This window comes from Typopeltis vanoorti, chromosome 10 (genome assembly GCF_054136105.1).
Source record: "Typopeltis vanoorti isolate ZY-2024b chromosome 10, IOZ_Tvanoo_1.0, whole genome shotgun sequence".
Taxonomy (NCBI): Eukaryota; Metazoa; Arthropoda; class Arachnida; order Uropygi; family Thelyphonidae; genus Typopeltis; species Typopeltis vanoorti.
This window is the reverse complement of record NC_143558.1, coordinates 69147249-69163350: the sequence shown is the minus strand read 5'-3', so window position 1 is coordinate 69163350 and position 16102 is coordinate 69147249. Positions and strand designations below refer to the sequence as shown.

Below are 16102 nucleotides of genomic sequence, written 5' to 3'. Positions count from 1 at the left end.
TTCCATATACACAGAGAATATCTTTCTATTCAATCTTCAATCAGAAAACGGAAATCACAACATTTAAGACGCATCAAAAAAAAGGAAATAATTTACAACTCTCCCTTTTCTTCTTCTATCTATTCCTCTTTTTTTTTTTTTTGTTTGTTTTACATCTCAGTTCATTTCATATCACAGTAGCGCATATGCTGTATGAATAGTCTCTCCAGTTAGTTACTAATAATGAAACTACAAGTACTGCTACTCTATTTTTCTTACAATGGAATATTGTTATAACAAACAATTTTATCAACATGATGATATTTTTATACATCTTTGATTTCACTTTTAATTAACTAAACAAGCAATACCTTTCATAAACAAAAATCATGTAAAGTTTTTTAACTTTACACATAATCATTGCCTGTGGAGGCACTTAAAAACAGTTCATTGTCATTATTCAAAAAAGGAGAAGTATTGCTCATTTGTGAGAGGATGACATAATGCGAAGATATTTGAAAGTTTTGAATCAATAATTGCATAATACTCTGTTAAAAATTACTATTTACTATGGAACAATGATTTTCAGAAATTCTCAGAAACTCACGTCGTTCCTCCAGTAAATAGAACTCAAGGTTCCATTTCAATTTCTGCAGATAACTCAAAAACATAATTTTTTAGTTAAGTCATTCTTCTCACAAATGAGATATATTCTTTCCTGAAAATCTGAGTATTATCAAAGACAAGAATAAGTGAGATAGAACATTTTATAGTGTGTATTTGTGGAGAAGGGCAGTCTCAAAGAGAAAGAAGGTATCTATGTTTCTTACTTTCTTGACCAGCTGGAAGTTATTGTTGTTCATGCAATTGGTACATGGAGGGCTGTTCCACAGAACAGAGGTAGATGGGATGAAAGAGGAGAGGGTGAGAAGTTTGTTCAGTAAGTTTTTTTGCATGTTTAGAAGAAAGAGGAATGATGGTGGTCTGTTCTGGGTGATTGGAAGGAATCTGAGAGAAGAGATCATCTCCTAAGTACTTGGTACATGCTATCCTCTTCTAGATGGCATGCATCAAGTTCATGGGAGGCTTGTGCTGCATGACCTCAAATATGAGAATGACATTCTAAAGTTGGATAGAGTTGGGATTTATATAGTGTTAAGTGGTCCAGCATGAGAAACAAGATTTCAAAGGGAAAAGGACACCAAGTTTTTTAAGGCTGATTAGGATCCTGGCACAAATACATTAGGATGTAATTGTTTGTGCCAGGAAAAGCAAGAGATGTAAGTCAGCCATAGAAGAGAAATCTGTTCCTACTTAGGGATCTAAATATTACCAGAAGTAAAGGGGAGTGCATGGAGTATAATTGTCTTACAAGAAATAAGACAGAACTATTTTTGTAATGTTGACGTTTACAAGATTAACCTCGCTTCCAGTGGAGAATGGTAAGGAGATCACTGTTTCAGATTTGATGTGGAAGCCTGACTCATTTGAGCAATGCAGGTTTTGTTAAATGAAGATGAGGATTGGGGAGTGGTGTACAGCAATTTTGTGAAAGATGGTTATTAAGGTATTAGAAGAAAGGACAACATCACCAAACTCTGGATTTTCTCTAGTTTATGGAGAAATCCAGAGAGAGAGAGAGAGAGAGAGAGAGAGTGAAAACCATCCATCATGAATAAGCTACTTTTTCATGGATGGTTTCATCCATCTTGTGTAGTATAAAGATTAACATTTTAGGAACCAGTGTAATAGAAGATATTACTGAATACCTTGTAGACATGTTTAGGTGCTGGCAGTTAGTTATTCATTATATTCTTGACTGTATTAAAGAACACATCAGGAGCAAAATATTTATTATGTGGCTCCCACTACAGGAAAGCTTTTTTTTAGTAAACCTATAGTACATTCTTACCCTGGGCAGGCAAGTACATGCATGACATCCTTCATGAATATAATTTTTACACCATGCTTCATACTAGCACTCTTCATATGTTCACCAAAGAAAAACTATCTCTGTGGTGCATCCAGAATTGCGTGAGCTGCCCTGTGCCTGTAAATTGCTCATCTGTAGTTCTGCCTTGGATATTGGATAATGCAGGAATCCACTACCACTGTTAAGGAAGTTGGACTTCAGACCACACCTTGAACACTCCTTTACACGGGGGAGGGGGGGTGATTGACATACATCATAGGGCCACATCATGAGCAGCAGTCTGCATTTTTCAATCTCTGAAGAATCAGATACTTTATTGAGTCCATACTTATAGTCATTAATTAGGTAAAGTTTTTAATATAAACGTGTATAGCAAACTTTCTGCTTAATGGAACAACTTGCATAGCATGCCTTTTCAACTACTACTTAATGCATGATTAGGGCATAGGATGCAGTGTCAATCAACAATAACATTTGACTAAAAATGAAGGTATTGCTGTATATATCAAACATTTAAAAAAAAGAAAAAAAAAGACTTTAGAAGTTCCAGGTACTTGAATGATAATTCTGTTTTCTCTAATAGTCAGTTGTAGGTTGACTCTAAAAACTAACTTGTGTAATATAAGTAAAAGAAAAATTTGATAAACCATGTTCAGTTGGAATAATAGAAGCAAAAAAAAAACATTTGAGAATAAATAAACAATTACTAAATAAACTAAATAAACAATTACATAAGAGCTATATACTAAAATCATACTAAATAGATAATTATATAGAAATTTAATAATGTTGTATTTCTTCAAATAATACTATTTTATGAAATACTTATCATATCCATCCTTGCATCACAAAGATGCTTTTTTTTCTCTCTCTCTTACTCAGGGTTTCCCAAACTGTGAGGTCTTCATCCCTTGGAGAATCCAGGGGAGATATGAATAACCTTTTAGTTGTACATTGTCAAATAAATCCTTCTTTCCCATAATATTAGTGAGTAACATGATGGTGGAGCAGGCATAAACATTGCTTTTGCTTATTGTCAACTTGTCGAAGTTGTACACCTACAAATCAGATCAATTTAGATTTGATGGATGTTTCTGATAAGAAGGATGATCTCATCAAACATTAAAGCAAATCTTTGCTAAGGTAAAATTTTGTTAATCTTGATGAGTTCTGGTATTCCCAAATGACTGCATACTCAGTTTTGGCAAATAATTCTCTTTTAGCCTTAATGCTATTTGCTACAGCTTATCTATGTGAATAATCTGGATTTTCATCATTATTCAGTTTGAAGACAAAGTTTAGAAATCGATTTGATTCCAAGCATGATATTCACCTAGCACTGTCAAAGACTGTTCCTCAATTTTCTGCTCTAACTGGTTGAAAACAGCAACATCCATTTCATTAAAGCTTATGAAGAATTATACAATAATTTTATTGTTGTTTAAGATAAATAATTATTTTTGTTTCATTTGAACATTGTTTATTTTTTATATCTTTATTAAAAATTTTTATATCTTTATTAAAAATTAAGTTCATTGTATTGTTTTCATTCGTGTTCATTTTAGCATTAGGATTTTTAGGGAAGGCCTTAAGATTATACTAAAGGGAGATGTTTGGGAACCACTGTTCTAACTCATAATATTTGTTTTTATATTATTTTGCTTCTATTTGAAATACAGTTTCTTGATGTTATTCAACTATTTTTTTGTATATAATAAAACAGAATGAAAAAGATTGCATGCAAATTTTATGCCAGTTCCTAATAGCTGTCAGTAATGCATGATCATTTAAAGTTTTTAAAATAGTTGGAAGGCTGACTCTTCATCCCACAAAAAAAAAAAATAATAATAATAATAGTAATAATGAATAAATAAAATAATGTTTTCATGTAGTAGGCTGCCTTCCTCTCCTATAGATTCCAATATGCTTAGTGCTTATCTCATCAGCTAAAAGAGACCTAAAAGTTTTTCTTTCTTTGGATAATGTTAATGGTCTGTTACTCATTTTGAAACCTTGAGTATAGTATAATAAATTTAGTTTAATCCTTTATCCAAGTGTGAGCAAACAAAGTTTGCACCTGAAAGTATCTTCAGGACTGGGGTAAGGTGGTACAACACCAGGGCAACTTGTTGCAAAGGTGACGCAAGCTACCAACACTCCTGTCTCAGTATCTCCTATAATGCAAAACACATCTCCTTGTGGATATGTCTAATGTTATGCATTAAGGGAAGGGCCACTACCCAGACTAATTTCGACCTTTATTGAGGTCTCTTCAGTGGGAGCCAGGCCCAAGTTGAGATACCAGGCAGAAGCATTAGTAGGTCATCTCTACCTATAGGAGTTGCGAAATGATGTGCCACCCTTTTTTTTATAAATTACTCTGGATTACTCTGGATTTCAACACCTTGAGTATAGTGCTGTAAATTGATCATTTGCTAACAGTGGTGTATTGTATTTCAGAATGACTTAGAGACTAACATTCTCCAAAGTAGGAAAAGCTTTCAGTTGATGATATATACTGATCATACTGGTGTATATAGGAGAGGGAGACTTACTAGATGAAAACATTATTTTTTTTTTTTTTTATGTGGGATAAGGAGTCTGCCTTCTATCTATCTTAAATCTTTAAATCTTCTTTAATCTATTTTAAATCTTAAAACTTTAAATCTTCTATAAAAAAAATCTTAAAAGATTTTTTTTTATTGAAGTTTTCTTAACAAAAAAAAAAACACTTTTATATTTTCTACACAGAAGTAGAAAATATGAAAGAAAAGAATGAGAAGTTGATTTGTCACATTTGAAGCTGGACAGTAAATGGATGTTGGCCAAGAACCTATTGACATGTTTTTTTTACTGGAGATAGTAATCCTTAGAGAAAATAATGTGGGAAGACTGTCGCAAATCTCACACCCCAAGGCTTACTGCCTTTGAAGAAGGAGAGATATAAAATCAGTGTGCTTCGTCTGTAAATTGTGTTTTCTGGCCAGATTGTAGGGGGTTTTTTTAAAGAAAAATGCAAGTTTCTGGGAAGAAAACTGGTTCTGTATGCGTTACTAATTTGCTTTTAGTTGGAGCACTTCTAAGTAATGTTCTATGCATTTTTGTGGATATATACTATTTTTCTGAGCTAAAAAAAATCATGGAAATTGTTTTCCTGCATGTGTATACAAATTTGATTGATGTCTTTATTTGTAAAAGATTTTTATTATAGACATTTTCTTAACAAAAAAAAATAAAAACACTTAAACTATAATCAACCCTCTTTAAGGGATGTGAATAGATTGATAGAGAAGGTCTAAAATCGTGATCTTCCATACTATCTCCTGAGCTCACTGCTGAAAATTTTAAAGGTTTTTTTAACAAACTCCTTTTTTTTTTTCTTTTTTTTAGCAGATCACATTTTTCCTCAAAGTTTTCAGGACGTGATTTCTCAAATCACGTCCTGAAAACTTTGGCAACTATGACAGTAATAAACTCTAACGAGGGGTAAGAATGGATATTTGTCTATATGAAAATTATGTATGCATTTGTCTTGAGGGGAAGGGTTGCAGAGTTATTCATTGCATAGTTGTTGGTATGCTGATTTAGAATAAATAGCTCATGCTACACAATTTGTAATTGTTCTCTGTTGTTATTATTTAGGGATGTTGATATTGGCGTTTTGAGACATGAAGCTGAGTTTTATGGAATCACACCCTTAGGTAATTTTTATTTTGGTTAGCGTTATTTTTTGGTTCATATCACAGTTTTGATCTAAAATTTTGAAATATTATTTTAAAATGATTTCTAATATTACCACAAAATGTTTTGATTGATTCAACTAGTTTCTCACACGACTATATGTACTTTGTCACAAAATGTTTACACAACATTACTATTCACCAAAACAGGTTTAAAAAACTATAATGTCTGAAATATTTATAAAATATACCATTATGAAAAGAAATAATGAACACTGTATCTTCTTGAGAATCATGGCTGTTTTATCTGTGACATTTTTAATGTATGGCAGAATGTTTGTACCAATGCAGTTATTTTCTTAATCATTAGAGGTTGCACTATACATTTTTGTAGGATCTCTCTCTCTCAGGTATAGCAATTCTTATTTTTCTTTTTTGCATCACTCGATATAGCACAGGCTCTGTCTTTAAAATGTTTTGATTATACCTCATTTCTTGGCTGAGTACATTTTAATTCATATACATGTTTTAAAAAAAAAACTTATACAAGTGAAAACCTGGTATTTACCATTCAAGTAAATCTACTCGTAGTGAATCACATAAAAGCCCGATAGCTACGTCATCAGCATAGATAAACTTTTGACTAGCTCTTGGAGGGATTTTGCATGTGTACAGGTTGAATAAAGCTGCTATCAGGGGCGAGGACAGATCATTATGGCAATCCATCCTGCATGATAAATGTTTTGCTCTTTTTTTGTGAATTCAGATGAACCTTTATGATATGGCCTAGTCAGAAATATAGCCACAGTAAAACTTTTTATTGCATTCCTCCACATCTGGACTTTTCTGGTTGAATATTGTATACTCCAGCTGCCTTTCTACATTTCAGATTTTTTTTTCAAAGCTCCTATATCTAGGTGCTTTCATGTCACCTTTGCCCAGATTCATTATATTATACTTTTTTCCTCCATAACTAAGTATTTTTCAGTAGCCTTGAGGACAATTTTGCCACCTTCCTTATAGTTTATCTCTTATATTACTAAAGTCTCTCATGACTTTTGTTAAGCTATTTTTCTTTCTATTCTTCCAACTTTCAGTATACTTTTTTCTTTTTTGTGACTGCCTCTTTAACTTCCTGAGACCACTGTGGAGTTCTGATTTTCTTTCTTTGCACCACAATTTCACCACATGACTGATGATTAAAGTTGTTGACATTGATTTTATTTTTATTTTTAATAAATTTTCATACATATTTTTCTTTTCAATATGAAGTTCATTTCTTTCCTTCTCAAAACCAAATGATAATCACTTCCTATTTCTCAATCCCTTGTAAGCTTTTATGGCTTGAATCCTCATGACACTATAAACAACATAGGCAATGACTTTTCTTATTTCTTCTCTTTATGTGAATTTGTACACATCTTTATGTTGGAACACTGTATTAGTAAGTCCTATTAGCTTTGTACTTTTCTCCAAATTTTTCCAAAACATTTCTGTAGGTCTGGTATTTTCATTTCCTACTATGCTGTTTAGATCTCTAATAAGGATAGTTTTTTTTTTTTTTTTTTTTTTTTTTTTTTTTTTTTTTGTCAGCTGCTATCTATAAATGACTAAAAAAAATTCCTCCACTTCTTCCTTACCATAATCTTCTATGTGATCATAGGCACAATTAGGTTTCATTTTCAAATTCCCTGTTTTTTCACATCATCCCACTTTATATTGCATGCCATTCAAGACTCTGTGTTTAGTGTTGAACATTATGGCTATCCTTTCCTCTCATTGATTGTTATGGCTGATTATAGCATTATATAGTTGTGATTTAGAAGAAGCCTGTTTTTGACTTCTTTGTTTCAATAGCACCAAATATGTCGATGTGAGACTTTTCTAATTTACTGCATCTCTGTGTATGTATGTATGTATGTGTTGTAAATAGCATGCACCTGTGAACTGTTATGTGAAAACTAATTCCCCATTAATTCATTCCTCAGTTTGTATTTGCCAGATTGCTATTTATTTGTTCCTTTTTTTTTTTCTGTTTTGGGCATTTCAGGTAAGGTATACCATTCTCAGAGTTTAAAGAGTTGTGAACCCACCTGCAGCTTTTATGTTTTGAATATTCTAAGAGGAAAAGTGGGTAAAGTTATGATATATTTTGGTGCCATATAAGCATTTAATTGTTGTCAGTCTAAAATTTGTTATAATTTATGCCAGACAGCTTGTTTGGTAGACAAATTTCTGCTTTATTTCATCATCTTCATACACTTGTCAGCTTTCAGTTTTGTTAAATTTAGATTCACTTCCTCTGTATAGTATTGGTCATATCAGAAACTGTATTACATATAGTACTGTATTTCCATGGCTGATCCAGTAATAGTGACTAATCCATAGTGGCAGGTGTAATCTTATGTAATTGTAGAGTATAAACTTATTTCTGTTTAACCAACAAAAATGAGTGTGTTCAAATCCTGCCATGGGCATGGATGTTTGTGAATGTCTGTAAGCAGGAAATAAATTTCATTGCCTTGTGTGAGACTACCACTACCTTGCTTATTGGAGGCCTGAAGTGGCTTAAAAAGTTATGGTTTGTTTCTGGAGGAGGATTTTTGGTCTAAAATACAATATATATAATTAGTTTTAAAAAAAAATAGAAAAAAAAATCCTTAGTCCACCCACAATACAAATGTACTAGAGGTTTACAATAACCTTTTGTGGGTGGCATTACATTAAATGATTGCAGAAAATGATGAAACTGGCAGCAGAAGTACTCATTATAGCATAATAAGTGCTTCAGTCAGCTATCATCATAGAAAATTCATGGAATCACAACAATAATTTGCTATAATGAATTTCTTTTAATATATAATAAGTGAGTTTGTTAATAGTAGTGTTTTCCCTAGTGAGAGCTGATGCTCTCACTAGGGAAAACACTTGATTTTGATTAATGAAAATATGACATAATGCACCGTAAGTGTTACAGTCAAAAATATTAACATAATTTATTATATTGTTCATAGTAAATCTAATAAAAATGGATAATTAATTATATTGTCCTTAACTTCAGTCTTTCATTGTATTGTAATCAGAAGTGATAAATTTGATGGTATTCAAAGAAATACACCAATTATTTGCAATAAATACCGATATCAAGAATATTCAAGTATATTTGGAAATTGTGGTTTAAAGTTATCTTGAGTATACATGTATTATTACAGAGCTCCTCTAAAACTTGTGATTTTTTTATTTTTGGAGTATTTTCTTAGATTAATTGGTTTATCTCTAGTATATTATTATAGTTTATTTGTGAATTTATTATATTTAGTGCATGTAGCAATATAATTGTAGAAATATTGCTAGTTTAAGGTAGTTTAAAAATTGCCAGAACAAAGTTGAGACAGAAAAAAAAAAAATTAATGTAGGTGCTGGCAAAGAGAACTTTTGTCCCACTGAGCAAAAGCATTACATCAATATTGATAATACAAGTAGGAAAACTTGACATTTGAATATTCTGATGAAAACAAATTATTAGACCAATTTGACTAGAGAATTAGAAAAGACGAGCAACGCTGAAAGAAAGTTATGATAAGAAAAATTATCACAACAAGAGGCAGCAAACACTAAAGTTGGTAATAATAATAAGGTAAGTCAGTTAGAATATGAGAAGAAAAAGTGTAATATAATGATCAAAGGTTATGGTGATTCAATCATGAAATGTACTTGCTGATGGAGTACATTGAGCTTCTTGGGGCCAAAATTAAAGATGTAACAAATGTAATAGAGAAACAGAAAAGTAAAATTAATGATAGTGCTTGTTGGAACTAAGGACTTAAGTAGCGATAAATATATCATGAGAGAGGATATGAAAGGACCGTTGAAAATTGTTGCTTTATTATTGGGCTACAACAGTACCAAGTTAAGAAAGAAGGCTATGTTAGCAAATGATTCAACACACAAGCTGTGTGGAAGAAATGGGTGCTAGTTTTTGGATTTGTAGAGTGAATTTGATGGTAGAAAAGACGTATAAGAGGGATCTGCACTTGAATGGATTGTTCATCAGGAGCCTATAGGAATTACTCATTGAGATAAGACCTAATGCAGAAAGTTGAAACCAGATTCATATGAGAAATGGTGAGAATGTTTGTGAAAGTTCAGCTCTGATATGTAAATGTGATAATATGTTAGAATGTCATTCAGCATGATTATATATCTGGCAAAGGAGTGTAAATGTATACTTTGGGTTCAGACTTTTTTGAGTGTATCTGAGAAGGGTAAAGACAAAGTTATCCATTATGGACAAGCAGACTGTAGGTATAAAAAAAAGCCAAGTGGTAACTTGTTATGCTGATGCTCCTAGCATCAGGAGCAAAGGGATTGAGTTTATTGCTTTGAATATGTTGTGGCCTAAGATTGTTGGAATTAGTGAAACTTGGCTATCAGAGTCAGATTTTGTAACTGGGATTTAGGCGTAAAGGATATAGCATTTTCAGGAAGGACAGAACAGATAGGCGAGGCAGGAGTATTACTAATAATATTTGATGATTTAGTGCAGTTACGGTGGAAACTCATGAAAGCAATAATAGTAATGTCCCATGTAGCAGTGAATTCGAGGCTGTCTAGTGTGAAGTTGAGGCTAACAGGATGAAATATATGGTGGGATGTTGCTGCAGATTTGGTGGTTCACTTGCTGGGGAAACAATGAAATGCAGTGCAAAATTACCCTGATAGGTAAATAACCAAATAATCATTATGGGTGACTAAAATTATTCAAACATTGATTGGATAAAAAAACTCATGATGAGAATGAAGGAGAATTTATTGAGCTGTTGCAAAACAATTTTCTCAAGCAGCAAGGGAAAGAAGGAACTGAAGGCCAAAAAATGTTAGATTTGATCATAACATTAGAATAGTTCTCAATTAAGAATGTGACTGATTTGCATTATGGCATGATCGTTGTGGCGACAGTGATCACCTTTGGCCTTACTAATTGCAACAAAACCTAACAGTAGAGTGACACATTAAAGAATTTTCTGTGAACATGTTGGATTAACAAAGGGGTTAATAGACATTATGTAATTTTTGCATATAGGGGAAGGGAAACAGTCTTGCATAATGTTTGAACATGTTGGAAACAACTCCAAGTTAAACAATTTTTTGTGCTGCGATATTGAATGGTGGAAAAACAGTCCCTACCATAACATGTTGAAATTATGGTTGATACTTAAGTTGAAGATCAACTTAAGATTGTTAACACAGCAGAGTGCATTGTGCATCTACAGCAGTCTTAGATGAGTATTACTATGGTAACTTATAATACTATAGTATTTTATAAGTTTACTCTCTGCCACTTCTTCCAATACTGAATAACATGACAGATTGGATATAGGCAGCAACTGCCAAAATTGAATATATTGATATGCACAGAGCAACAAACAAAAGACATATTGAACTTTCATAAAGTGAGGGGAAAAAACTCTTTGATATATTACTTTTTTAGAAATAAAATTTGTCTATTTGCTCACATCATTTGTAACTATTCTGTATTGAATATTCATTATCCTTAATCACACTTAAGGTGACTATATTTTTATTGAATATAATGTTCTTGATTATGTTGAATATAGATCTGATATCTGTTTCATTTAATATTGAAAGTATGTATTAGAATAAAATTTTTGTGCTAATACTGTTATGTAATTCATAAATTTGTTATTATAGTTAAGCGGTTAATACTCTGTGAAGATCTCAATCATTCATCTTGTGGTGATGTACTTTTCCATGGTTATCTTCCACCTGCAGGTAAATATATTCATTTTATTTTACACATATCCCATCATTTTTTTTTATTTCATGTCTTTAGAAAAGAAATTTCATCAAGAAAGGATTATAAAAACTGATAAAATTAATGCCATCTTGTCTTCTTATAAGTATAACTAATAAATACAGGCATCTCTCATAAACCAACTTGCATAATTTGTAACACATAAAAAAGAAAATAATTTTGCGTGGGGATGCCATTTAATAATAGCTAATAACATAGCTCTTTGTTGGTAACTAGTATTTCAGAAGACAAGAAATCTTGACCTATTTGTAATTTATTCATTGTAAATATTTTGGAAACAACTACTACTACTACTACTACTACTACTTGTTTCTTTGTATATATATATGTGTGTATACTCCAGATGATGATCTTAATATGAAAGTTGAAACTTCAAGTGATTATTCTGATTTATATTAAACTGAAGTTTTTCTGTAACACTGTAGTTCTTTTCATAATTTTTACAATGAATTTTGATCACCATGTAACCATGAAGGAAAGAATTATAATTTACTTTTTTTTTTTTCATTTATTTTTCTATATTGCAGATTTTTATGGATTGGTCTATATAAATTTTTTAAATAACTGGATTTATTGTTGTAATGAATACAAAAACTAAGAAATCAAATCAAGTTTTGCTTTCTTAATATCTCCTAACTTTGTCAGGGTTAAGATACTGCTTAACTAAATGAAAAGAATATGGCTGTATGGGGGTGCTTAAGGGTCAAAGCTGTATAACTGAGAGGTGACCTTCACATAGCCTTTAAAGGAATGTGGAGAAACAACCAGGGCTTCTGACCTAATCTCCAATCCTTACCTTCTCATGGTGCATCCTGTTAGGTATCTACCTGGATACTCAATGAATAAGGATGGGCTGACAATTTGGGATTTAGCCAACCAAATTGTAATCTTATTGGCTTAAACCCAATATCAAATGATGGTACAACATGACGGAATTTCATGCCGGCTAAGCGTTGCCCGGTTAAACAAGGCCCCTGTTGTTTTCGCCAGGAACATGTGCGAACAGCAAAAAGTCAGCTACTTCAAAAAATATGAAAACACACCCCAACTCAATATCACCAGAATTGAAGATCGGTACTATCAACATAAGAAGCCTGAATGGCAAAGAAATGGAGCTAGCTGAGGAATTAGATAAGTACCAGATCGACATAATAGGGGTGACTGAAACAAAAAAGACCAAAACTGGTGAGATCTTTCTGAGCAATAAATACAAAATGTTATATTCAGGCAATGACAATCAAGGAAAAGAAGGAGTAGCCATAGTATTCAACACTAAATACGGGGCTAATCTTCTTGAATGGCAGGCAATATCAAGCAGCGTGATGTGGACAAATATCAGAATAGGGAACTAGACAATGAGATTTATTTGTGCCTATGGTCCCACAGAAGGTTCTCCTAAGGTAGAAGTAGAGGAATTTTTTGAAGCTTTAGAAAAAGCAACTGACACAATGAAAAATGAAAAGTTGGTCCTTGTTGGGGATCTAAATAGCAGAGTAGGAAATGATTGTGAGACATACAAAAATATTTTGGGAAAATTTGGAGAAAAGAGCAAAGCTAATAATAATGGCAAATATCTGTTGGATTTCTGCTCAGGACATGGACTGGTTATTACTAACACCATGTTCCAACAAAAAAATGTGCACAAATTCACATGAAGAGAAGAGACAAGGAATAAGAAAAGTCTCATTGATTATGTTATTGTTGATAGTGATGTTTTCTCACTGATGAAGCACACTAGAGTGTACAGAGGATTTGAAATTGGAAGTGATCACCAATTAGTCTTGAGCAGGATAAAATTGAATTTCATATTGAAAAGAACAACATGTAAGAAAGTTTTAAAGCAAATAAAAGTTGAGCAACTCTCAGATGTGAACTGTAGACTAAAATACACAGATTATTGAAGAAAAAATGAAAGTGTTTGAGAACAGGAACCAAATTATGGAGATTCAGTGGCAAACTCTGAAGAAAACAGTGATTGATTCTGCCAGAGAGGCATGTGGTGAAGTTGTCTGCAAGGATAGAAAAATCAGAACTCCCTGGTGGACACAGGAAGTTAAAGAGGCAGTGAAGGAAAAGAAGAAAAGAAGCATATCAAAAGTTCCTGGCCAATAAGTCGGCTTGTGCTCTTAGAGAATACAGAGACAAATGTAAGAAAGCTAAACAATGTGTAAAACTAGCTAAACAAAAGAATGCTAAACATGGAAAGACTTTGGTAAGAGCATAGAAAATAAATATCAAGATGGTGGCAAGATATTCTGGAGGTTGTTGAAGAAGCTCAGAAATGGAAGAAAGAGTGCTGTAAAAGGAATTAGAGATGACAAAGGTGATATGAAAACTGGAGAAAAAGATATCCTTAAAATATGGAGTAATTGCTTCAAAAAATTGCTAAATGAAACAGTGATGACAGCACAGTGATAAAAAACACAACCAGGTATGCAATCAGGAATACATATCCATGCTTGAAGTAGAAAAAGCCATCAAAAGTCTGAAATGTGGAAAGGCAGCTGGAGTAGATGATATCAGACCAGAAATGCTGAAGTATGGAGGTATAAAAGTCTTACAGTGGCTGCACTGCATAGTTCAGAAGGTCTGCACAGAGGGATGAATTCCCAATGTTTGGAGTAGATCTCTCATAGTACCCATACATAAAAAGGGAAATAAAACTGAATGTGAGAATTACTGAGGTATTTCCCTACAGAGTCTTCCTGGTAAGATTTATGCAAGTATAATTGAATAATAACGGTTAAGAAAAATTGTGGAAGAAAAGCTTGGTGAAGAACAAGCTGAATTCAGGCCAAATAGAGGTTGTCAGGATCAGATATTCACTTTATGACAAATAGTTGAAAAGTCATGGGAATATAACAAAGATCTGTATTTAAGTTTTGTAGATCTGGAAAAAGCATATGACAAGGTGCCAAGAGAGAAGCTATTCAAAACACTACAGTTGTATGGTGTCAGTGGATCATTATATCAATCAATACTTTAGTCTTTATTTGAGTTGTAAGTCAGCAGTTATAATTGAAGGAAGTACAGGGAGACGGTTTAATGTTAAATCTGGTGTCAGACAAGGATGTACATTATCACCTCTGTTATTCATTATCTATATGGATTACATTATGAATGAAAGTGGCATTAAACCCGATATCAAAATTGGAGATCAGCTCCTTGCTTTATGCGGATGATGTTATACTTCTAAATAAATCCGTAACAAGCCTGCAAGATACCCTGACTAAATTGAATAACTGTTTTGATAGATATGGTATGAAGGTCAGCAATAACAAGACAAAGATAATGAAAATAAGTAGAAACATTGAAAATATCAGCTGCATTGTGAATGGAGAACCTATAGAACAAGTAAAACATTTCAGCTACTTAGGCACAATTTTTAGTGAAAATGGTAAATTAAATATGGAAATAGATAACAGAATTAACAAAGTTGGTATGGTAGGAAGTCAACCGAATAAATTTATATGGAATAAGTGAGAAATTAGTCAAAACACTAAATTAGCTGTATATATAAATTAGTTGCCATTCAGCATAATATGTATAATAATGGAGGTTTGAAGTAATCCAGAATTGGATTGGTAGTGTTCACATGTCTACAAAATCAATGCCTGGTGTCCTTATTAAGGGTTTTTCATGAGTAAATGACTTAACAAAATTGTTTAAAACAGTCTGATAATAAATTTTCTCTCAGAGTATAGCATTATAGCTGTATTCCATTCCATGGTGTGATTAGTAGATGAGATCTGTGAAGTTTAACCTTCTCGTTTGTGTTATGAACATCATTATTGATGGCCAACTTCCATAACATTTTTCCTCTTTCTGGCTAATGTAATGCATTCTGCAAGAATAGTGAATTTATGAACACTGGATATTCCTGGAAAGGGTTGCTATCTTTATTAGACCTTGAAAGGTTGCATACTTTTTGGACAAGCTTCCTGGTTAGCCGAGTGGTTAGCATGTCTGCTCTCCAGCCAAGAGGCTGCAGGTTTGAATCCCACTGTGGGCATGGGTGTTTGTGATTGTCCTACAAATTTTGTGTGGAAAGGGAATCTGCAACCCTACCACTTATTCTAGCAGAAGACATCATTGCCAAAACCATGTGAGGTACTGCAGTGAACATACAGCGTCTTCTGCTGTCAAATGTGGGGAAAAAAAATTTAGAGCCACTCTGATATTTAAATCTTTAAGTAATGAGGTGATACAAGTAGAAATTCAACTAGTCTAGTATCACTTCATTACTTAAAGATTTAAATAGGCTTTAGTCTTTGAATGTGGCAGTTCCTCTGTATTCAGTATATAGAAAAAACCACCATTAACATCTATATTTTTTATGCAATGTACAGATAAATAAACCATTTTTAAATACAGATGTACAATACAGAGATTATACCTTCCATATCTGAGTGGGCAATTCCACTGAGATATGGAAGGTATTTTGTACTCATGTAAATCATACAAATATTCAATGTAAGCATGTAAATTTTAAGTATTGGAGTATCTTATAAGTCTCTCCAAAAACTGTGCAGTCTTTTGAAGAAATATCCAGAGATTTATAAAATTTTACTCATCTTTCAGAAGGAGAATTTATGGTTAAGGAAGGTAATCATTGCAGTGACATTGCTCATAAGAGAAAACATACTTACTGCACATACCTCATTTACAAACTAC

At 32.6% G+C, this 16102-nt stretch overlaps 1 protein-coding gene across 2 annotated transcripts in view; it reads left to right on the top strand.

The window, feature by feature from the left end:
* The window catches only part of LOC150102489 (BTB/POZ domain-containing protein KCTD3), a 290210-nt gene that overhangs the window by 63872 nt on the left and 210236 nt on the right, over positions 1 to 16102 (top strand). For both annotated transcript variants that reach the window (XM_090399756.1, XM_090399757.1), the window contains exons 5-6: positions 5555 to 5613; positions 11305 to 11385. In XM_090399756.1, coding sequence (XP_090255882.1) covers positions 5555 to 5613; positions 11305 to 11385 — 140 coding nt within the window. The remainder of the gene's footprint in view (positions 1 to 5554; positions 5614 to 11304; positions 11386 to 16102) is intronic.